Here is an 18,049-nt window from a genome sequence, read left to right on the forward strand (position 1 = left end):
GCCAGGGCTGCATACCTAGAGTCTGTCTCTAAATAAATAAGTAAGCAAGCAAATAAACAAACAAATAAATAAATAAAGGGGCTATTTGATGTAAAAGTATACAATGGACATGGATTGGTTAGATATAAAAGTCCATCTTAAAACAAAGATATGTTAAGTTTTTAAAATTACATTGTATTTATCTTGTGTGTATGTGTGTAGTCATACATATGGGGTGTATGGGAAGGTCAGAGTACACTTCGCTGCGTTGCTTATTATGTAGAAAACTCTGGGTTCAGTTCCTAATAGTACTAGTTTAGATTTTGTTATCTTCTTTTTCTTTGTGGTGCTTAGTATTGAGCACAGGACCTCATACACCATAGACAAATACTCTACTACTGAAATATATACCCCTAGCCCAACATATCTTTTATGTAGCTTAAACCTTCTTGAGAGGTGAACTTTAGTTATAAAAGAGTGCTATAGTTCTGTGAACTATAGTACTTTGTTATTGTTTCCTTCTGACTTGTCACTTCCTTCTCTTTCAAGACTTCAAGTGTAGGGTTGAATTAATCACACTCAGTTCCTAGTATTTTGTCATTATAACTCTTCTGTTTTTTCTTGTGTTATTTTCCCAGTGTATCTGAAGTCCACATTCTTTGTCTTACAAGTTCTTATACAATGCTCACTACTTTCCTCTGTGTTGATTTCTTCTGTATCATTCTCCACCTCATTTTTGTATGAGATAGGATCAGTGACTGAAGCGCACCAGTTTGACTAGGCTAGCTGGCCAGCAGCCCCAGTGACCCTCCTGTCTCTCCCTCCCCATTGGTGAGATTACTGGCTTGGGCTGCTATGCCTAACTTTTTATGTGGATCCAGATAAAGGTCTTCATGCTTGTACAGCAAGCACCTTACTGACTAAATCATCTCCCTAGCCCATACCGTGTGTGTGTGTGTGTGTGTGTGTGTGTGTGTGTGTGTGTGTGTGTGTGTGTGTGTATGTATGGGGAGGACACATACACACTGAGTGCAAGCAGGAGGATGAGGAAGGAGGTCACGGCAGGTTTGACTGAGGGATTGTCTCAAAAATGAAACTGACATTATAATTAAAGAATATAATGTATAATTTAAAATATAATATAATATGTACTTTAAAGAAATCAAGATATAGTAATGAACCTGGCTTGGTAGCACATTCTTTAATCCTAGCACAGGCGAAGTTGAAGCAGGAGGATCACTGTCAGGTCAAGACTAGCCTAGACGACAAACAAGCAAGACCCTGTTTCAAAATAAAACAAAAAAAGGCTTGATGTGATGATACCTGTTTTTAATCCAGCACTTAGAAGGCAGAGACAGGTAGGTCTCTGAATTAGTGGCCAACCTAGTCCCCATAGAGAGTTTCCGGGCAGCCAGGGCTACACAGTGAGACTGTCTTTAAAAGAGCAGTTTTTAAAGTTGTACTTCAGGTTGACAATGTTTAGAGAGAGAGACCCAAACAGAGGTGTAAGGGAAAATGTGTGCTGCCTCACCTCCAGAGTTGTTTATTGGAGTCAGTGTCAATGAACTCTCGTGTCTTTATGAGAAATTATTAAACTATATAGAAAAATTTGTGTATGTTGTAATTCAAATTGAATTTTCTTCTGTAAACTTTACTAATATCTCTACTAATTTTTATTCATGTAATCATGTTTATGTAAGTTTATGCATGCCTAAACTTACCAACGTGCTTTTACTTATAACTACTTTTACTAAAAAGAGATAGGTTGGGTGAATCTGTTATCGTGAAACATAGACGGTCTATCTTTGGACATCTTGGTTAAGAGATTTCTATGTTAAAACTGTAGATAACAAATGTTTTTCTTTGGTCATTTTTTTTTTAATTGCACATTGTACTAATTCATTGGTATAGACTTGAAAATAATAATATTAAGTTCATTTCAATAGAGGGCTAAATGTTTCGCAGGTGCGAATCTCACTTACCCATTGCCCATAAAAATAAGTAAGTTAATGAATGTACATCAGTGGTGGGGGAGTGTAGCTCAGTGATAAAACATCTACCATGCACAAGACTCTGAATTCCCTCCCCAACGCTGCAACAGAAGCATAGGTCTGGGGATGTAACTCAGTGGAAAAATGCTTGCACAAAACCCTCAGTTCAGTCCCCAGCAACAGAAAATTAAAAAACAAAACAAAACAAAAAACTAAAAACAACAACCCAGCAATAAATGTGATTTCAAACTGCTATAGACCACAGTTTCTAGTGCATACTTTTTCTAGTTTTTTTACTAGGGGGGGAAAGCTTAGAGGGAACAAAAAGCATAGGATAGAAGCCAAACCAAAAGAGATGGTGACTCCTTCTACTTCTAAATTGTACTTGATATGTTTTATATATATGCATACATATATATATATGTATGTATGTATATAAAACATATATATATATATATATATCAATGGGAAATATTTGAAGTTGGAAATCTTATTTTCTGGCGTCTTTTAATGCTTCATATTAAATTTTTGTTGTCAAATGAACCCTTGCCAAAATTTTTACCCACTAACTGGTATCTCTCTAGCTTCAGGTGACATACTGTTTTTACCACCCATGGTTTATGGAGATAATTATAGATTGTGTTAGTGCTTTGATGAGTCCCTGTCTAGATAATTTTAACTCCCTAGCTTTGGATATTTCAACTATTGACTCTTTGAAGAAGAACTGCTTTTTATGCATTATATTTTAATTTTTTTATGTTTTCATTTTGTTATGTATATGTACGTGCAGATGCACAGATGTCATGATGTATGGAAATCAAAGGACAACTTGAGGATGTTGGTTTTCTCTTTCTATCACATAGGCCCTAAGGATCAAACTCAGGTTATTAGGCTTGCAGATATGGCATCTTGCTGGCCCACTGTCATACATTTAAAAGAATTTTTTTCATTTAATGTGCATGCATGTGCAACTGAGTATATTTTTACATACCATGTGCATGCAGTGCCCATGAGCACCAGAAGAGGTGTTGGAACCCAGGAACCAGAGTTACAGGCAGTTGTGAGCTGCCCAACTTGGGTGATGAGAACTGAACCCAGGTCCTCTGGAAGAACAGCCACCTCTTCAGCCCCTACATAATACTTTTAATGCTACATATGTTCTATATATACTTCTCTGTTCTATGAAATGCTTCTTTTAATTCCATGTACTATTTCTAATACAGTTGAGTGTGCCATTAGTAATCATTCTTCTCTTGTTTTGGATCATCTTATCTGTGAATGTCCAATGTAGTCATAATATAATTTACCTTCTGGGCAGCCTTAATCCTGGTGCAAGCACAACTATATTAGGAAAGTTTTAAGACATATTCAATCTTTGCTGAGTCTTTACATTTACTCTGCTTATGTCATTACATTTACTCATGAAACTGAAAGTTTTACTTGCTGTGCTAGTGAATTTATACATTGCTATTTGTTCTAATTTTACCTTTTTATTTCCATTAATTGTTAAAACATTTGGCTCCTTTAAGGTCTTATGAAAGTAATAATCAAATTATCACTCAAATCTAATGGCTTTTGCTCTAAAAGAATAGTCTTTTCCTACCACTTTGCTCAAGTAGGAACATGAAATTCAATATGATGTGCTTTGCTAAATTTGTATTAGGGAGTAAGTAAGCCTCTGAAAGTGATTGCAGTGTAGTACTGAAGCTAGTCTTCTGACCAAAGGGAAACCTCGGATCCTTTTAGTAAGTTAAAACATATACTGCATATGTTTGAACTATCTAAAGTTTTGTTTTGTTTTGTTTTGTTTTGTTTTTTTTTTTTGGTTTTTCGAGACAGGGTTTCTCTGTGTAGCTTTTTGCGCCTTTCCTGGAACTCACTTGGTAGCCCAGGCTGGCCTCGAACTCACAGAGATCTGCCTGCCTCTGCCTCCCGAGTGCTGGGATTAAAGGCGTGTGCCACCACCGCCCGGCCTATCTAAAGTTTTTATTCAATTTTTTGGAGATGTGGTCTTAATTGTGTTGGCCTTGAATTCCATATCCTCTTCCTTTAGTTTGCTATAGAACTAGTATTATAAGTGTGTGCCGTCAGGCCTGGCATGTAGTTCTAAGATCTCTTATTTTCTTTTAGTGTATAAGTCTTTTAAACTTGAGAATGGTTTTTGGTATAAGATGATTTTTTTTTTCTTTTAAAATTTCTTGTGTGGGGGCTGGCAAAATGGCTCACAGAGAAAAGACATTTGCCTCCTAGCCTGATGACCTAAATTTGATCCCTGGGTCCTTCATGGTAGAAGGAAGAAAACTGACACCTGCAAGTTGTCCTCTAACCTCCACAATATGTTGTTACATGAACACACACACGTGCTCTCCCTCTCTTCCCTCTCCCTGAACAAACAAATAAATACATAAAATGTTAGAAAAAAAAATCCTTGAATGTGATGGTGTATACTTGACCTCCAGCACACAAGATACTGGAGCCCTGAGATTGAGTTTGAGGACAGCCAACTGAGACTCAATCTTACACAAAAAGAACAAAACAAATTTTAAATGACTTGTGGTTTTAATATTAACTACAATTCAGAAGAGTCAGCTATTTTACCCAATTCTCTTTTTAAAAAGAAAATACCTTTACTGGGGACTGAAGAGATGGCTCTGTGGTATAAAGCAATTGTTGCTCTTGCAGAGGACCCAGGTTTAATATCCAGTACTTATATAGCTACTCACAAGCTCTGAGAACTCCAGTTCCAATGGATCTGACCCTCTCTTCTGGCCTCTATGGGTTCCAGGCATGCACAGACATACTTGAAGGCAAAACATCCATACACATAATTAAGTAAATAAAAAGTTTTAAATTAAAAATAGCTTTATTGTTTTTAACTGTGAAGTTCACTCATTTTAAAATATGCAGTGCAGTATGTTTTGGTAAATTGGCCAAGTTCAGTGACAATCATAACTATCAAGTTTCGAGGGGTCCTCATTGTTGTTACTCTTGACATTGAGACAGTCAGTCTTACTGTGTAGCATAGGCTGGTCTCAAAGTCTTGATCCTCTTGCCTCCTAGTTGATGGAATTTCAGGCATTTACTGCTCCACACAGTTCCCACTTAGCTTTAACTGCCCCCAAAAGATCTGGTGCCTGTTTGCATTTGAACTTTATTCTCATTGCCATACCCCAAGGCCACTACTTTCTTTTTTATCTTATGTATGCCTTTTCTCTGTAAATTTTATGTAAGTGGAATTTTGCAGTATATAATATCGTGTCTGGCATCTTAATTTAGCACAATGCTTTTGAAGTTTCATCTATGTTGTTAGATGCATTGGAAATTTGTCCTCTCTCCCCAAGTAGTCCTAGTTCTTCCTGAATTTGCTTGAACAAGTCAAGAAGTATATCAAAATTTTTATTTATCCTCTTTAAGGCTATTAATAATTACTTTTCAGCAGACTTGTTATAAGAAACAAATATATTTAATAACCTTAAATAATGTTTTCTTTTTAAAAAAATATGTTTCAATATGAGTATTCCTATATGGAATATCTGATTTTTCTCCCTATTAATAACATGCATTGTTCCTCTCTTAGGTGGATATTATTTGGAAGGTTTATTTAAAATTAGTTTAAATTATCCTTTGTGGTAGAAGTTTAATACAGTGTTTAGGTATAACAATGTTAGACTTTTTAATGGAGAATTTTATAAAGACTCATCTTTGGTTTATTGAGAACAAGTTTCCAGGTAGCTCAGGCTAACCTCAAATTCAGCTATATAATTGAGTATAACCCTTAACTCCTGATTCTTCTATTCTGTTCTCTGAGTGTTGACTTCACAGGCATATGGGCTGCCATGCCTGTCTAAAGAAGACAATGTCTTGAGAAACTGATTTCACATTGTATTTTAGTATAAGAATAGAACTATTTTGCCAACTTAAAAAATATTTGTTATATCTTGTTCTTTTGGAGTAAATTTTATTTGTATAATTATTCCTAAAATAATTACTCTGAAAGAGCAATTAAACTAATATTAATATTGTTCTGAATGCCATTTTATTCTGATTTATATTAGGTATTTTCCTTTTGTTTTGTTAGTTGGGTTTTTTATTTGTTTGTTTTTGTTTTTTTCTTTGAGCCAAGATACTCACTGTGTAGCCCTGGATGACCTAGAATTTTCTATGTAGACTAGGCTTCCCTGGAACTCACAGAGACCCCTCTGCTTGCCTCTGAGTGCTGGGATTAAAGGTGTGTGCTAACATGCTTAGCTAGAATTAAAAAGTCCATCCTGATCAGCAAAATTCTGAGATTCTTTTTTTTTTTTTCTTTTTTTCTCTTTGTCCCATCATAATTTCTAAAATCCTCCTACACTTAAAAGTAGATTTTTTTAAATTCAGTTTTTGGGTTGATATCATCCCCAGTTTATGCTATGTGAAAACAGATGAGATAGTTCAGGTTTAATCTACCTTCCACTGGTGTGACTTTTGAATCATCCTATAGCGTTAGTTACAATGGTTTGGGGAAGGAAGTCTGGGAGAGGGGAGGGATATGTTTTTTTTTGTGTGTGTGTTTTTGTTTTGGAGACTCTGGTTTTTGGTTGTTTTGTTTTTGTTTTCTCTTTTCTTTCTTTTTTTCTTTTCTTTTTTTCTTTCATTTTTTTAGCATGGCACTTTTTCAAACATTTTTCATGTGCTTAGGTGCATCCAAGCAGAAGTCCAGTTCCCTGCAGGTAGCAGATCAGGACCTACTGCCACCTTTTCACCCATACCAGCCTTTGGAGTGCATAGTAGAGGAGACTGAAGGCAAGCTGAATGAACTGGGACAAAGAATTAGTGCAATTGAAAAAGCACAGCTTAAGTCATTGGAGTTAATTCAAGGTGAGCCTCTGAACAAGGATAAGATTGAAGAACTTAAAAAGAACAGAGAAGAACAAGTCCAGAAGAAGAAGAAAATACTGAAAGAACTGCAGAAAGTGGAAAGGCAATTGCAGATGAAAACACAGCAGCAGTTTACCAAAGAATACTTGGAAGCCAAAGGTCAGAGAGACCCAGAGTCTCCACACCAGCAGTGCTCTCATCGAGGAGTCTCCGTGGCAGGGGAAGAAGAAGGCAGTCTCCCAGAGGATCACTCTTCAGAATCACTCCAGGTTGATGCAGTCTTATGTAAAGATCATGGTATTGGTGATGAGCAACAGTCTCCACCATCAGCAGAACAAATTGATTTTGTCCCAGTCCAGCCTCTATCATCTCCACAATGTAACTTTTCCAGTGACTTAGGTTCTAATGGGACAAATTCTCTTGTGCTTCAGAAAGTATCAGGTAACCAGCAGATCATAGGACAGCCTCAGATTGCTATTGCTGGACATGAGCAGGGGCTGTTAGTACAAGAGCCAGATGGACTCATGGTTGCAACTCCAGCCCAGACGCTTACCGACACTCTTGATGACCTGATAGCAGGTGGGTTAAGAAATATATCTAAAATACTTTCTCTCTAATCTGTGTGCTCAACTTCTTTAAGTGCCCCTTCAAAAACAAAAGACTTTGTATTTCTCTATTTTACAATTGTGTTTGTAAAATTACTTGGGTTCCTTAGGAATTTTGAAAGCCAATTTGATTAAGTCCAGTAACACTAACACATTAAGGGTGTTTCCCCTTTTCTATTTAGAAACAAACAAACAAACACACACATTTCAAAGACAAATAAAGTTACCATAATCCTTTAGAAATTTGCTATCAAAGCCACTCTTACTTCCTGGATAGGATCACTCATTAGAATCTCTTATATGATTTAAAAATAAGCAGGTAAGGCTACCCATTTAATTTTCTTGCCTGTGAATTTCATGTTTGGACATGAGAATTTTAAATGACACTGCTTTTTGTTATTAGACCAATTTAATTATCTCTAATTAAATGGGAAAAGCTGAACATTCCGTGGTATAGAGTTTGTGTTCAGAAGATTAAAGTACATTTAAACTATTGTACTTGATGTTTTAGAGAGTGGAATTTTTGTGTAAACTCATGATGAACAAGCATAAGACACACTGAAGGGTGTGCGTGTATACATGCGCATTCATGCACATACACACTGAAAGAAGGACTAATAATCTTAAAGTGTATGTTTCTGTTTATTGTTATGTGGAAAATTACAACTAGATATGAAATGAGGTGCACAAGTTTACTTTCCCTTTCATTGTCCTTGCAGCAGTGGGAAAACAGTGCAATTAATCATTTACCTTCCTAAAGATGGCTGGTGAATGTATCACCTCCATGAGAGCCCAGTTCAGAATTGCAGCCAGAATGGCTGTTGACAGTGGATGAAGACCAAGAACTAAGATGTAGCTGGAGTGATATTCAAAGGCAGGCCAGTCCTCTGTCTCTTGATTGCAACATTTTTTTTCCTTATTGTTGTCTGTTTCCTCTTGTCATATTCTCCTCCCCTTCCTACCCCAATTATACTATCCCAGTTTCCTTTCTTCTTTTGTGAGCCTTTAGTCTTCCTAATCATTACTGAATCTTTACAAATGTGCAATAAGATTAAATCAGAAATTTTTCTTGGTTATATATGTTACTTCCATTGGTTATAGATGTCATTTTTGCCTTTGAGGCTCCTCTGCCATGTAATAGGTAGTACTGTTCAGAAGAGAAATGTCTAGTTTTCTTAAAATTCAAATGCTGGGAAATATTTTAAGGGGTTAGGATCTTTATTCTTTAAATTGAATTTTTATATTTTTGATTTATAGAACTTCTTAAGTCAAATTTACTTTCACAGAAACAGCTCTAAAGGAAACTTGTAGTTAACGTTATACTAATTATGACAGATGTTTCTTAAAAGTTTTTATTTCACTGAAATGTTTTTAAATAGAATTGATCTTTTACAGAGTTCATATGAAACTTTAAAAAGAAATTACCTTAGAAAACATCTTTTAGTGTTATATGTTAATTGACATAATAAAATTTAATATATATTTGACATTAACTACTCATCAGATTTTAAATAAGTTTTAACTTTTAAATTGATAAATAAAATTCCATTTTATGAAGTTTATCTGTTTTGAAATGCATGGAGATAATTGTATTCTCTGTTCAAGATGGTGACATGTCTCACTTAAAATTATTTTTCCCAAGTCTAATGTTCTTAATTGACAGTGACAAAAATTACACAAGCTTAATAGCTAATTCTATAGTTGTAAAACATTTGAGCTTCTCAGTAGGGTTATGGAGCAAGCCATAAACAGAATTAATTCTACTTAAATTTATTCTCATTAGTGAAAGAGAGAATAATGTGTATCTTAAAGTTTCACTTTGGAGAATATATATATATATATTTCTTTCCATAAGAAATATAAATTTCTCTCTTTAAGAATGTTTTCTCATTATTGCTGTTCTACTCTCAAAATATTTTCATGATAATTAATGAATTGTTATAAATAACTTATAAATGTTATAACTTGTTTATTAACTTGGCCTATAGCTAATATGTCATACTCTCTATGGTCCTAAACAGGATATTTAATCTTGATTAGGAACATGGTACCCCCGTCTCCTTCTTCTGAAAGCACTAGGCTTTTAGTAGTTACCATAATAGCAAGTGATCTCAAAAGTTAAAATGTATATCAAATTAATATGAAATTTTAATTGTACATATGCTCATGGGAGCAGTTATTAGATCTGTTATTTATAATTTTTCGTTTGTATTTTGCCAGTTTTCATTAGTTTTAATAGCCATTTCTTCTTGGGCAGGGTTTTTTGACTGTAATCCTAGCACCTGAGAAGCAGGAGCAGAAGGATCAGGAGTTCAGAGTCATCCTCACTATATGTCAAGTTCAAGGCCAGTCCTGGCTATACAAGACCTGTATCGAATAAACAAAAAGGAAAGGAAGGAAAATGTTTAGGTTAAAAACAAACCAAAAAAAAAAAAAAGTTAGGACTAGAAATTTAGAGCAATTTAAAGAAATTCAAAATAGTTTTAACTGTTGAGCAATTCTAGAAAGCATTTAATAAAAATTTCATTAATATGTAAAGAGGACTGGTTAAAAATATCAATTATTTACACCTATGGAGCACTTACCATCCGCAAGCTTTGTGGTAGTTACTTTATATGCACCATCTCAGGCTGTTTTAAATCCTCCCATAAAATAGATTTTCCCACCTCAATTCTGTTGCAAACTGAAGCTTAGAGAAGGGAAGTATAGAGTATCCCCCTTGTACATTTCCCAGACTCAGGAGTTCCTTCTCACCTTTAATAATTCTACATCCATCTGCTTTGCAAGTGCTATTAAGTGCTTAAGTGTAGAAATTCCCTCAGTTCAGCCATATTTAAGAAATTATTTGAAACCGAGCATGGTGGTGCACACCTTGAATTTGGCGACTCATAAGGCAGAGGCAGGCAGATCCTAGTTCCAGGCTAGTTAGAGCTACATAGTGAGATCCTGTCTTTTTTTTTGTTGTTGTTGTTGTTTTGTTTTGTTTTTTCAAGACAGGGTTTCTCTGTGTTGTTTTGGTGCCTGTCCTGGATCTCACTCTGTAGACCAGGCTGGCCTCGGACTCACAGAGATCCGCCTGGCTCTGCCTCCTGAGTGCTGGGATTAAAAAGTGTGTCCCCCTCCCCTCCAACCAACCAACCTAAGACAGAGCACCTGTGTGGCCTGGACAGGCGTCTCCATGACGGGTAAGGTGACCTGCTGACGTCCCACACAACCCAAGTCAGAAACTCATTTTTTAATAAAAGGGGAACCTGTAGGTCCCTGGCCCCCATTTTGGGTAACTGTTGCCTTGCTTTCGGACCTTGACCTTGATATCCTCCCTCTGCTAATTCCCTGGGAGGTTCCACCCTTCTGAATGCTAAAGGGAAGTTCCTTGTCTGTGTATCCTGAATAATGGGCATTAACAGCTTAGATGCAAGATTGTAAAACATCAGTAGTGAACTTCTGCCCTCCGGGGTTCTCCCATAGTGCTGTAAGCCTGTATTTAAGACCTCCTCCCTCCTTCAATAAATGACATTCGGCATTTAAAATTAAAATATATATATATATATAAGTGTGCCCCCACCACCTGGCAAGATCCTGACTTTTATAAATAAAAAGAGAGTGAGCATTAGTCATTTGAATAAAAGTTCTGCAATTTAATCTTAAAAATTCTATTATTTCTTACAACAATTACTCTTATTTTTATATTAAGATTTGATATGTATGTGAGTTTTACTGTAGTTTTGTGTCTAATACAGTATTACTGTTGGCACTTTGATGCATTTGTTTAAATTACAGTTTTAATGTGATTTGCTTTAAATGACACTGAGTGATCATTGTTGAAAGATAAAAACTTAGGGCTGGAGAGATGGCTAAGAGATTAAGAGCATGTCCTGTCCTTCCAAAGGACCCAAGTTTAGTCCCCAGTACCCATGTCAGGTGGCTCACAGTCACCAGTAGATCTGGACATGGTGGCACATGCCTTTAATCCTAGCATTCAGGAGGCAGAGGCAGAAGGCTCTGTGAGTTTAAGGCCAGTCTTATCTACATAGAGTTCAAGGCCAGCCAGGGCTACATAGTGTGATCCTGTCTCTTACACACATATATACACACAAAGATCAACCACTCCAATTTCAGGAGATCAAAATTTTAGCCATAGGCATCTGAATATACATGTGACACACACACATATATAACATACATAAAATAAATAAAAATAAATAATTCTTTTTACAAAAGAATTAGGAAATCCTTATTTTGTAGGGATTTATAAGATATTTTAAGTAATAATTACCTCTAATGTTAATATTTAATTTTTAAGCTTTGATTTTGTTTCTTTTTTTTATTTACTTATTATGTATACAGCGATCTGTCTTTACGTATCCCTACCTGCCAGAGAGGGCACCAGATTTCATTATAGATAGTTGTGAGCCACCATGTGGTTGCCAGGAACAAACTCAGAACCTCTGGAAGAGCAACCTGTGCTCTTAACCTCTGAGCCATCTCTCCAGCCCTCATTTTGTTTTTCAAGACATGGTTTCTCTATGTAGCCCTGGCTGTCCTGGTAGACCAGGTTGGCCTCACCCTCAAAGGCAGAGGCAGGTGAATCTGTGAGTTCCACCTGCTTGAGTTCTGGGATTAAAGTGTTACTTAGGTTTTAATTGAAATGAAACTTTTATCTGATAACAATAAAAATTTCTGCTGTTTTATTTTTTTTTTTTGAGTTACTGGGCATTTAGCCCAGGACATCACAAATGTTAGGGAAGTCCTCTATGACCTCAGCCTAGTTTGTTTTTTGATTTTAAAATAAGATCTCACTCAGTTGTTCAGTGTCCTTAAATTCACCCTATATCCAGGCAGGCCTTGTACTTGTGATCCTCATGACTTGGCCTTTGGAGCAGCTCGGTTAAAAACTAGTACTACCAGGCCTGGGATTCCTGTTTGATTTTGAGACAGGGTCTCATGTAGTGTAGTCCAGGCTAGCCTTAAACTCCTGATACTTAAACTCTAGCTTCTATGTCCCAAGTACTAGGATTTACAGGTGGGTAGCACCATGTCCACTAAGTGATAAAATTTTGCAACATATTTTGCCTACCTAGTAGCAATAAAATTTTTATGTTAAGATTTATTATTATTTTATACCATATGCAAAATATTGCTTGGTTTCATAAAAAGTCAGGTTAAAATAATTCTATTTGGTTCTTCTATTGCCCTCCTTTTGAACAGTGTAAAAATTTAATTCAGATTGTATATTGATTTTTTTTTTGTTGTAGTTGTCTGTTTTTGTCATTTTAAGAGACATTTTGTTCAGAGATAGGAAATGTTTTAAAATTTATGAAAATGTCATGGTTCTAAAGTATAATGTTCTTATAATACAACCTTTATAACTTTTATTTGTAATTAATCCTATTAAAGTCACTTTCCATGGAATGGTTCTGATTGTCATTATTACAGAGAAAATATCCTAGCATAATGTAGTATAAAAATGTATAAAATATAATACCATGTTTTGGGTAATAGAGCTGTTAAATACACAGGAAGTGGTCTTTTTTGTTTGTTTTTAAAGTAAGTTCTGTAAAGGAGTCTTTCATAACATCACATTCTAGCTTTCCATGCTAGGCAAATACTTTTAAAAAATTTAAAACACTAAAAAAAAAGATGACATGAATAAACTGATAGAAATATAATTCTTTTCTAAGGTATATGTTAATAATTATAAGACCTACCACTGTAAATCTGTCAGTAAGGGTTACCTATCAATCTAGTATGTTGGGGGGGTTGTTGTTTTGGACCTGTCTTCCAAACATACCAGGTATTTTGAGATGTAACATTATCTGCTTCTTTCATTGCATGACAAAAAGTTGTAAAGCTTTGTGTCCATTGTGCATATCTTTAGGTGAAACAAAAGTTTATGATATTATAATAATTCCTATTGATAGCCGGATACTTAAAAGTTACTTTCATGGTAAATAAAGTTGTTGGAATTTATTTTGCCAAGATGGTTTTATATATCAGTGGAAAGTAAAGGAGATGGTTCATGCAGAAGCAAATCTAGGCATCTTAAATTTTGCTAAGTCTACTAAATTAAACTGAGATTGGCACATACCAGTAATCCTAACACTTGTAAGGTAGAGCAGGAAGATCAGTAGTTCAAGACCAGCCTTGAGTACATGAGACTCTGACTTTAAAAATTCAAAGATCTAGTAAATCACTAAGTTCCGTCCTTTATAGGTTTCGTTGCCATCATGGAAGCTTCATTTTTTTTTTTTCTATACTATTGGTTATATGTCTTTTTTTTCCCCGAGTTTTTTTTTTTCTTTTCCTTAAACAGTAATGTTTTTCTTTTTCTTCCTTTTTTTTTTCCTGGTGGTAGGGGGAGGTTGTTTTCTAGACAGGGTTTCTCTGTAGCTTTGAAACCTGTCCTGGAACTTGTTCTGTAGACCAGGCTGGTCTTGAACTCACAGATCCATCTGCCTCTGCCTTTCAAGTGCTAGGATTAAAGGCATGCACCACTACTGCCCAGCTGTTTTTATTTTCTAATACAGTGAGTAATAGTACTGCAAGTATTGTAAAATGTCTTGTTTTACACTTATTGAGCACTTACCTTGTGTCAGGCACTGTTGAGTGCTTTGGATACATTATCTCACAAACTGCTAACATTTGTGAGTCAAAACTTCATTCTCCACGAAACAAAGATATAAGAGACATAAAATATATAATATTCAACTTCGGTTTTCAAACACCACAATATCTGGGTTTGTTTTCTGAGACAAGGTCTCATGAAGCCTAGGCTGGCCTTAGATTTAATGTGTAGCTGGGGATGACCTTGAACTCCTTCCTGGCCTTCCTGCCTCCACCTCCCAAATACTAGAATTATTGGAGTCTATCACCATTCAAAACTTCAAACTCCAAATTTTGTGATTTCAAATACAAATTTCTAGTATTCATTTTAAAAATAGTTCGACTTTCAGAAATTGATTTTACCTAAGTGGTGCACACTCCCCACCACCCTGTGCCCGCCCCCCAGACTAATTTAATTTAAAAATGTCAGCAGGCATTTTTGAGCTTGAGGCCAGCTTGGTCTACATAGAGAATTCCAGGAAAGCCAGGGCTACATATAGTGAGACCCTGACTCAAAATAAATAAATAAATAAATAAATAAAAATAAAGTAAATGCTGATTTTTAAAAAACACATTCCCTTCTGTTTGTTTGTGGGGAAAGTGATCTAACTTGTTGACTGCCCTGCCCCTTTTCATTGTTTACAGAATATTTTTGTCTAACTTTTGCAAACTAAGATAAACATTCTTTGTTTTTTGATGGGTATCCCACTCTGGCCTTGAACTTGTGATCCTCTTACCTTAGACTTCTGAGACCTAAGATTACAAATCGATCACTATACCTAGCTAAAAACTCTTAAATTAGGAATTAATATACTACTTATTGGCAGTGTAAAATGCTACCATTTATTATATATCCACTAACAACTGGCCCTGTGCTCAGTTACACTTAACTATTTCAAGTGATCTTCCCAGAAACTTTTCAAGATAGGCACTATTCTTACCCTCATTGTCCATATACATTGAGGCTCAAATAAGTTAAATTAATTGCATGAGTTCACAAAGTCATTCAATATAGGTTCTTTTGAATCCAAAGCTTGTGATTTCACTGTAGTATGTTACTCATATGGACATTTCTGTTTTACATGTTTTTCTATGTACAAACAGTATTATTACTCATGTAAGTGAAATTTAGCAATACAAACATTATTTTTCAGCTGTGAGTACCAGAGTGCCTGCTGGTTCAAACAATCCCTCTCAGACTACAGAATGTCCTACACCCGAATCCTGTTCTCACACTCCAGGCAATATGGTTTCCCCATCCGTGCCCCCTGTGTATCCTTCTGTTGACATTGACGCACATGTAAGTAGATTTCATATAAATTTGTTTCACATGTTCTAATTATTTTGGAAGGAAAAATTGTCATTGTACATTTATGAGGGAATGAAATGTTTTTTATTGAGAACTCTTTTATAAAGACATGAATAAATATTTTTTTCTCCTCTAGACCGAAAGCAATCATGACACAGCTTTAACCCTGGCCTGTGCAGGTGGGCATGAAGAACTTGTATCTGTTCTCATTGCACGAGATGCTAAAATTGAGCACAGAGACAAAAAAGGTAGGAAACACCACTGACAAATAAGTCTTAGTATTTACACACACGCCCAAAATTGTAGAATTTTTGCTATGAAGAAGTAGTTCTTACATTTTTAGTAATAAAATAAATGGACAGTGGCCAGGCTCATTCCTCTGTAGAACGAAATAATTCTCTGAAAATTAAGAAACATAATATAAAGTATTGGCGAAGGTGATGGAGTAGCAGGTCCGAGCTCTTTTCCTTCAGGCCCTAGGCTCAAAAACAAATTGTGGATGCCTTTGTCTTTGGTCCTGAGGTGGTGTGGGTATACATTTTAATAGTTTTTATTGAGTTAGCATTTCCTTTGTGTGTTTTAAACATTAACAAATTAGAATTTAGAGCAGTTTGATGTTAAATAGTCCATTAGTATCTGCCCTGAAGTCTTTTAAATTAAAATAAAAGGGAATTGAGAACAGTGGCATTACAGTAAATAAAAACCACAGATTTGTTAGAATTTTTTATTTTCTAATTTAGGTTTTACTCCACTCATCCTGGCGGCAACAGCAGGGCATGTTGGAGTTGTTGAAATCCTTTTGGATAAAGGTGGAGATATAGAGGCACAATCTGAACGAACTAAGGATACTCCACTTTCTTTGGCATGTTCTGGTGGACGTCAAGAGGTTAACATTAGTTTTCTTTCATAAATATTTTTCTTATAGTTTTTAATGTGTATATGCTTATTACTTTTTCCAGGTTTTTTTTTGTTTGGTTGTTTGGTTTTTTGAGACAAGCTTTCTCTGTGTAGCTTTGCACCTTTCCTGGAACTCTCTCTATGGCCCAGACTGGCCTCGAAATCCGCCTGACTCTGCCTCCCGAGTACTGGGATTAAAGGCGTGCGCCATCACTGCCCAACCTTGAAAATTTTTTTAAAATATATAAGTTTATATATATTAATATTCACATGCATATGAATGCCTGTGGAGCCCAAAGATTTCAAATCCTAAAGCTGAAGTTATAGATGATTATGAGCTGCCTGATTTGGGTACTGGGAATGACTGAACTTGGGTCCTCTGCAAGTGCAGTAGATTCTCTTAACTACTGAGCTGTTGCTCCAGCCCCATGATCATTATTTTAATTACACAAGTTCAATAATCTAATGGTTTTCAACCTTCCTAATGATGAGACCCTTTAATACAGTTCCTTATGTTGTGGTAACTCCCAACCATAAAATCATTTTTGTTGCTATTTCATAACTGTAATTTTGCTATGATATGCAGAATATTTGATATGGTACCCCTGTGAGAAGATCGCTCAACCCCTGAAAAGGGGTCACGACCCACAGGTTGAAAACCATTGCCATAGACTTTTTGAGGATTGAAATACATTTATTTAAGTATAACAGAAATAGCACATACCTTTTAAAAGAGTATGTTTTTACCCATAAAGACAAATCGAATTGTCTTTATTTCTACATTTATTGGCATTCAGTCAAGTACAATTCTAACATGTATAAAATGCAAATCCATGCTCATTAATTGACAAATGGAAAAGGTCTTGTTTCACTCTAACTGGGATTTTGAAGCTCTGAATTTCTTTTCCCTGCCTGGTCATGGGTTTTTAGGACAAGGTCTCATGTAATGAGCCCAGGTTGGCCTTCAACTCATTATAGCTAAGGCTGGCTTTGAATTCTTCATCTTCCTGCTTTCACCTTACAAGCATGGGGATTACAAGTGTGTGCCTCTGCACAGAGCACAACACTCCGAATTTGTTTGTTTGTTTGAGTCTCAATCTCTTATTTAGCTGAGGGTAGCCTTGAAGTTGAGGCATTCTGATTCTAATCCCTCCAGAGAGCTGGGATTATAAGCATGAGCTACCACACAGGCTCACAATTTTTTAACTTACGCATATGAAATTCAGCTGGGTGTGGTTGCTGTGTATTTATAATCCTAGCATTTAGGAAGCTGAGGCAGGAGAATTGCTGCAAGTTTCAGGTCAGTCTTGGCTACATAAGCAAGACCCTATCTCAAAAACAAATATGACCACCACAAAAAAAGAAATTGAATCCATTTATCTAGTGCTGATATTTTAATACTTAAGAACTAATAAAATATATTTAAAATGTCAGATATTTAGACAAGAAAATTGCAGGTCCTATTTATTTGTGTTTCCTTCATTGTAAGTTGAGCACTAGGTATAAACTTGGTTTCTCTGTCCATATTTTACTTTGTAGGTGGTAGATTTGCTTCTGGCCCGAGGAGCCAATAAAGAACATAGGAATGTGTCTGATTATACACCACTGAGTCTGGCTGCATCTGGAGGATACGTGAATATTATTAAGATTTTGCTTAATGCTGGGGCAGAAATTAATTCAAGGTATCACCTGTTCCTTCATCTTACCATTCATGATTGCTGAGCTTTTAACCCTAGAGCTAACCATCTTAAGTGGGAATTATGTTTTTGTTTTTGTTTTTTATTCTTGTCTCATATAGTACATCTTTC

General features: G+C 35.7%; 1 protein-coding gene across 9 annotated transcripts in view; it reads left to right on the forward strand.

The window, feature by feature from the left end:
- The window catches only part of LOC114705084 (ankyrin repeat and KH domain-containing protein 1), a 118,595-nt gene that overhangs the window by 66,655 nt on the left and 33,891 nt on the right, over positions 1 to 18,049 (forward strand). For 6 of the 9 annotated variants that reach the window (XM_028886733.2, XM_028886736.2, XM_028886734.2 and 3 more), the window contains exons 15-19: positions 6,648 to 7,406; positions 15,190 to 15,335; positions 15,481 to 15,592; positions 16,085 to 16,230; positions 17,781 to 17,923. In XM_028886733.2, coding sequence (XP_028742566.1) covers positions 6,648 to 7,406; positions 15,190 to 15,335; positions 15,481 to 15,592; positions 16,085 to 16,230; positions 17,781 to 17,923 — 1,306 coding nt within the window. Of the gene's footprint in view, positions 1 to 6,647; positions 7,407 to 8,151; positions 8,920 to 15,189; positions 15,336 to 15,480; positions 15,593 to 16,084; positions 16,231 to 17,780; positions 17,924 to 18,049 lie in introns of those variants that run through there. The other 3 variants (XM_028886739.2, XM_028886740.2, XM_028886741.2) reach the window with 2 other exon arrangements.

The sequence above is a fragment of the Peromyscus leucopus genome, chromosome 19 (assembly GCF_004664715.2).
Source record: "Peromyscus leucopus breed LL Stock chromosome 19, UCI_PerLeu_2.1, whole genome shotgun sequence".
Taxonomy (NCBI): domain Eukaryota; kingdom Metazoa; phylum Chordata; class Mammalia; order Rodentia; family Cricetidae; genus Peromyscus; species Peromyscus leucopus.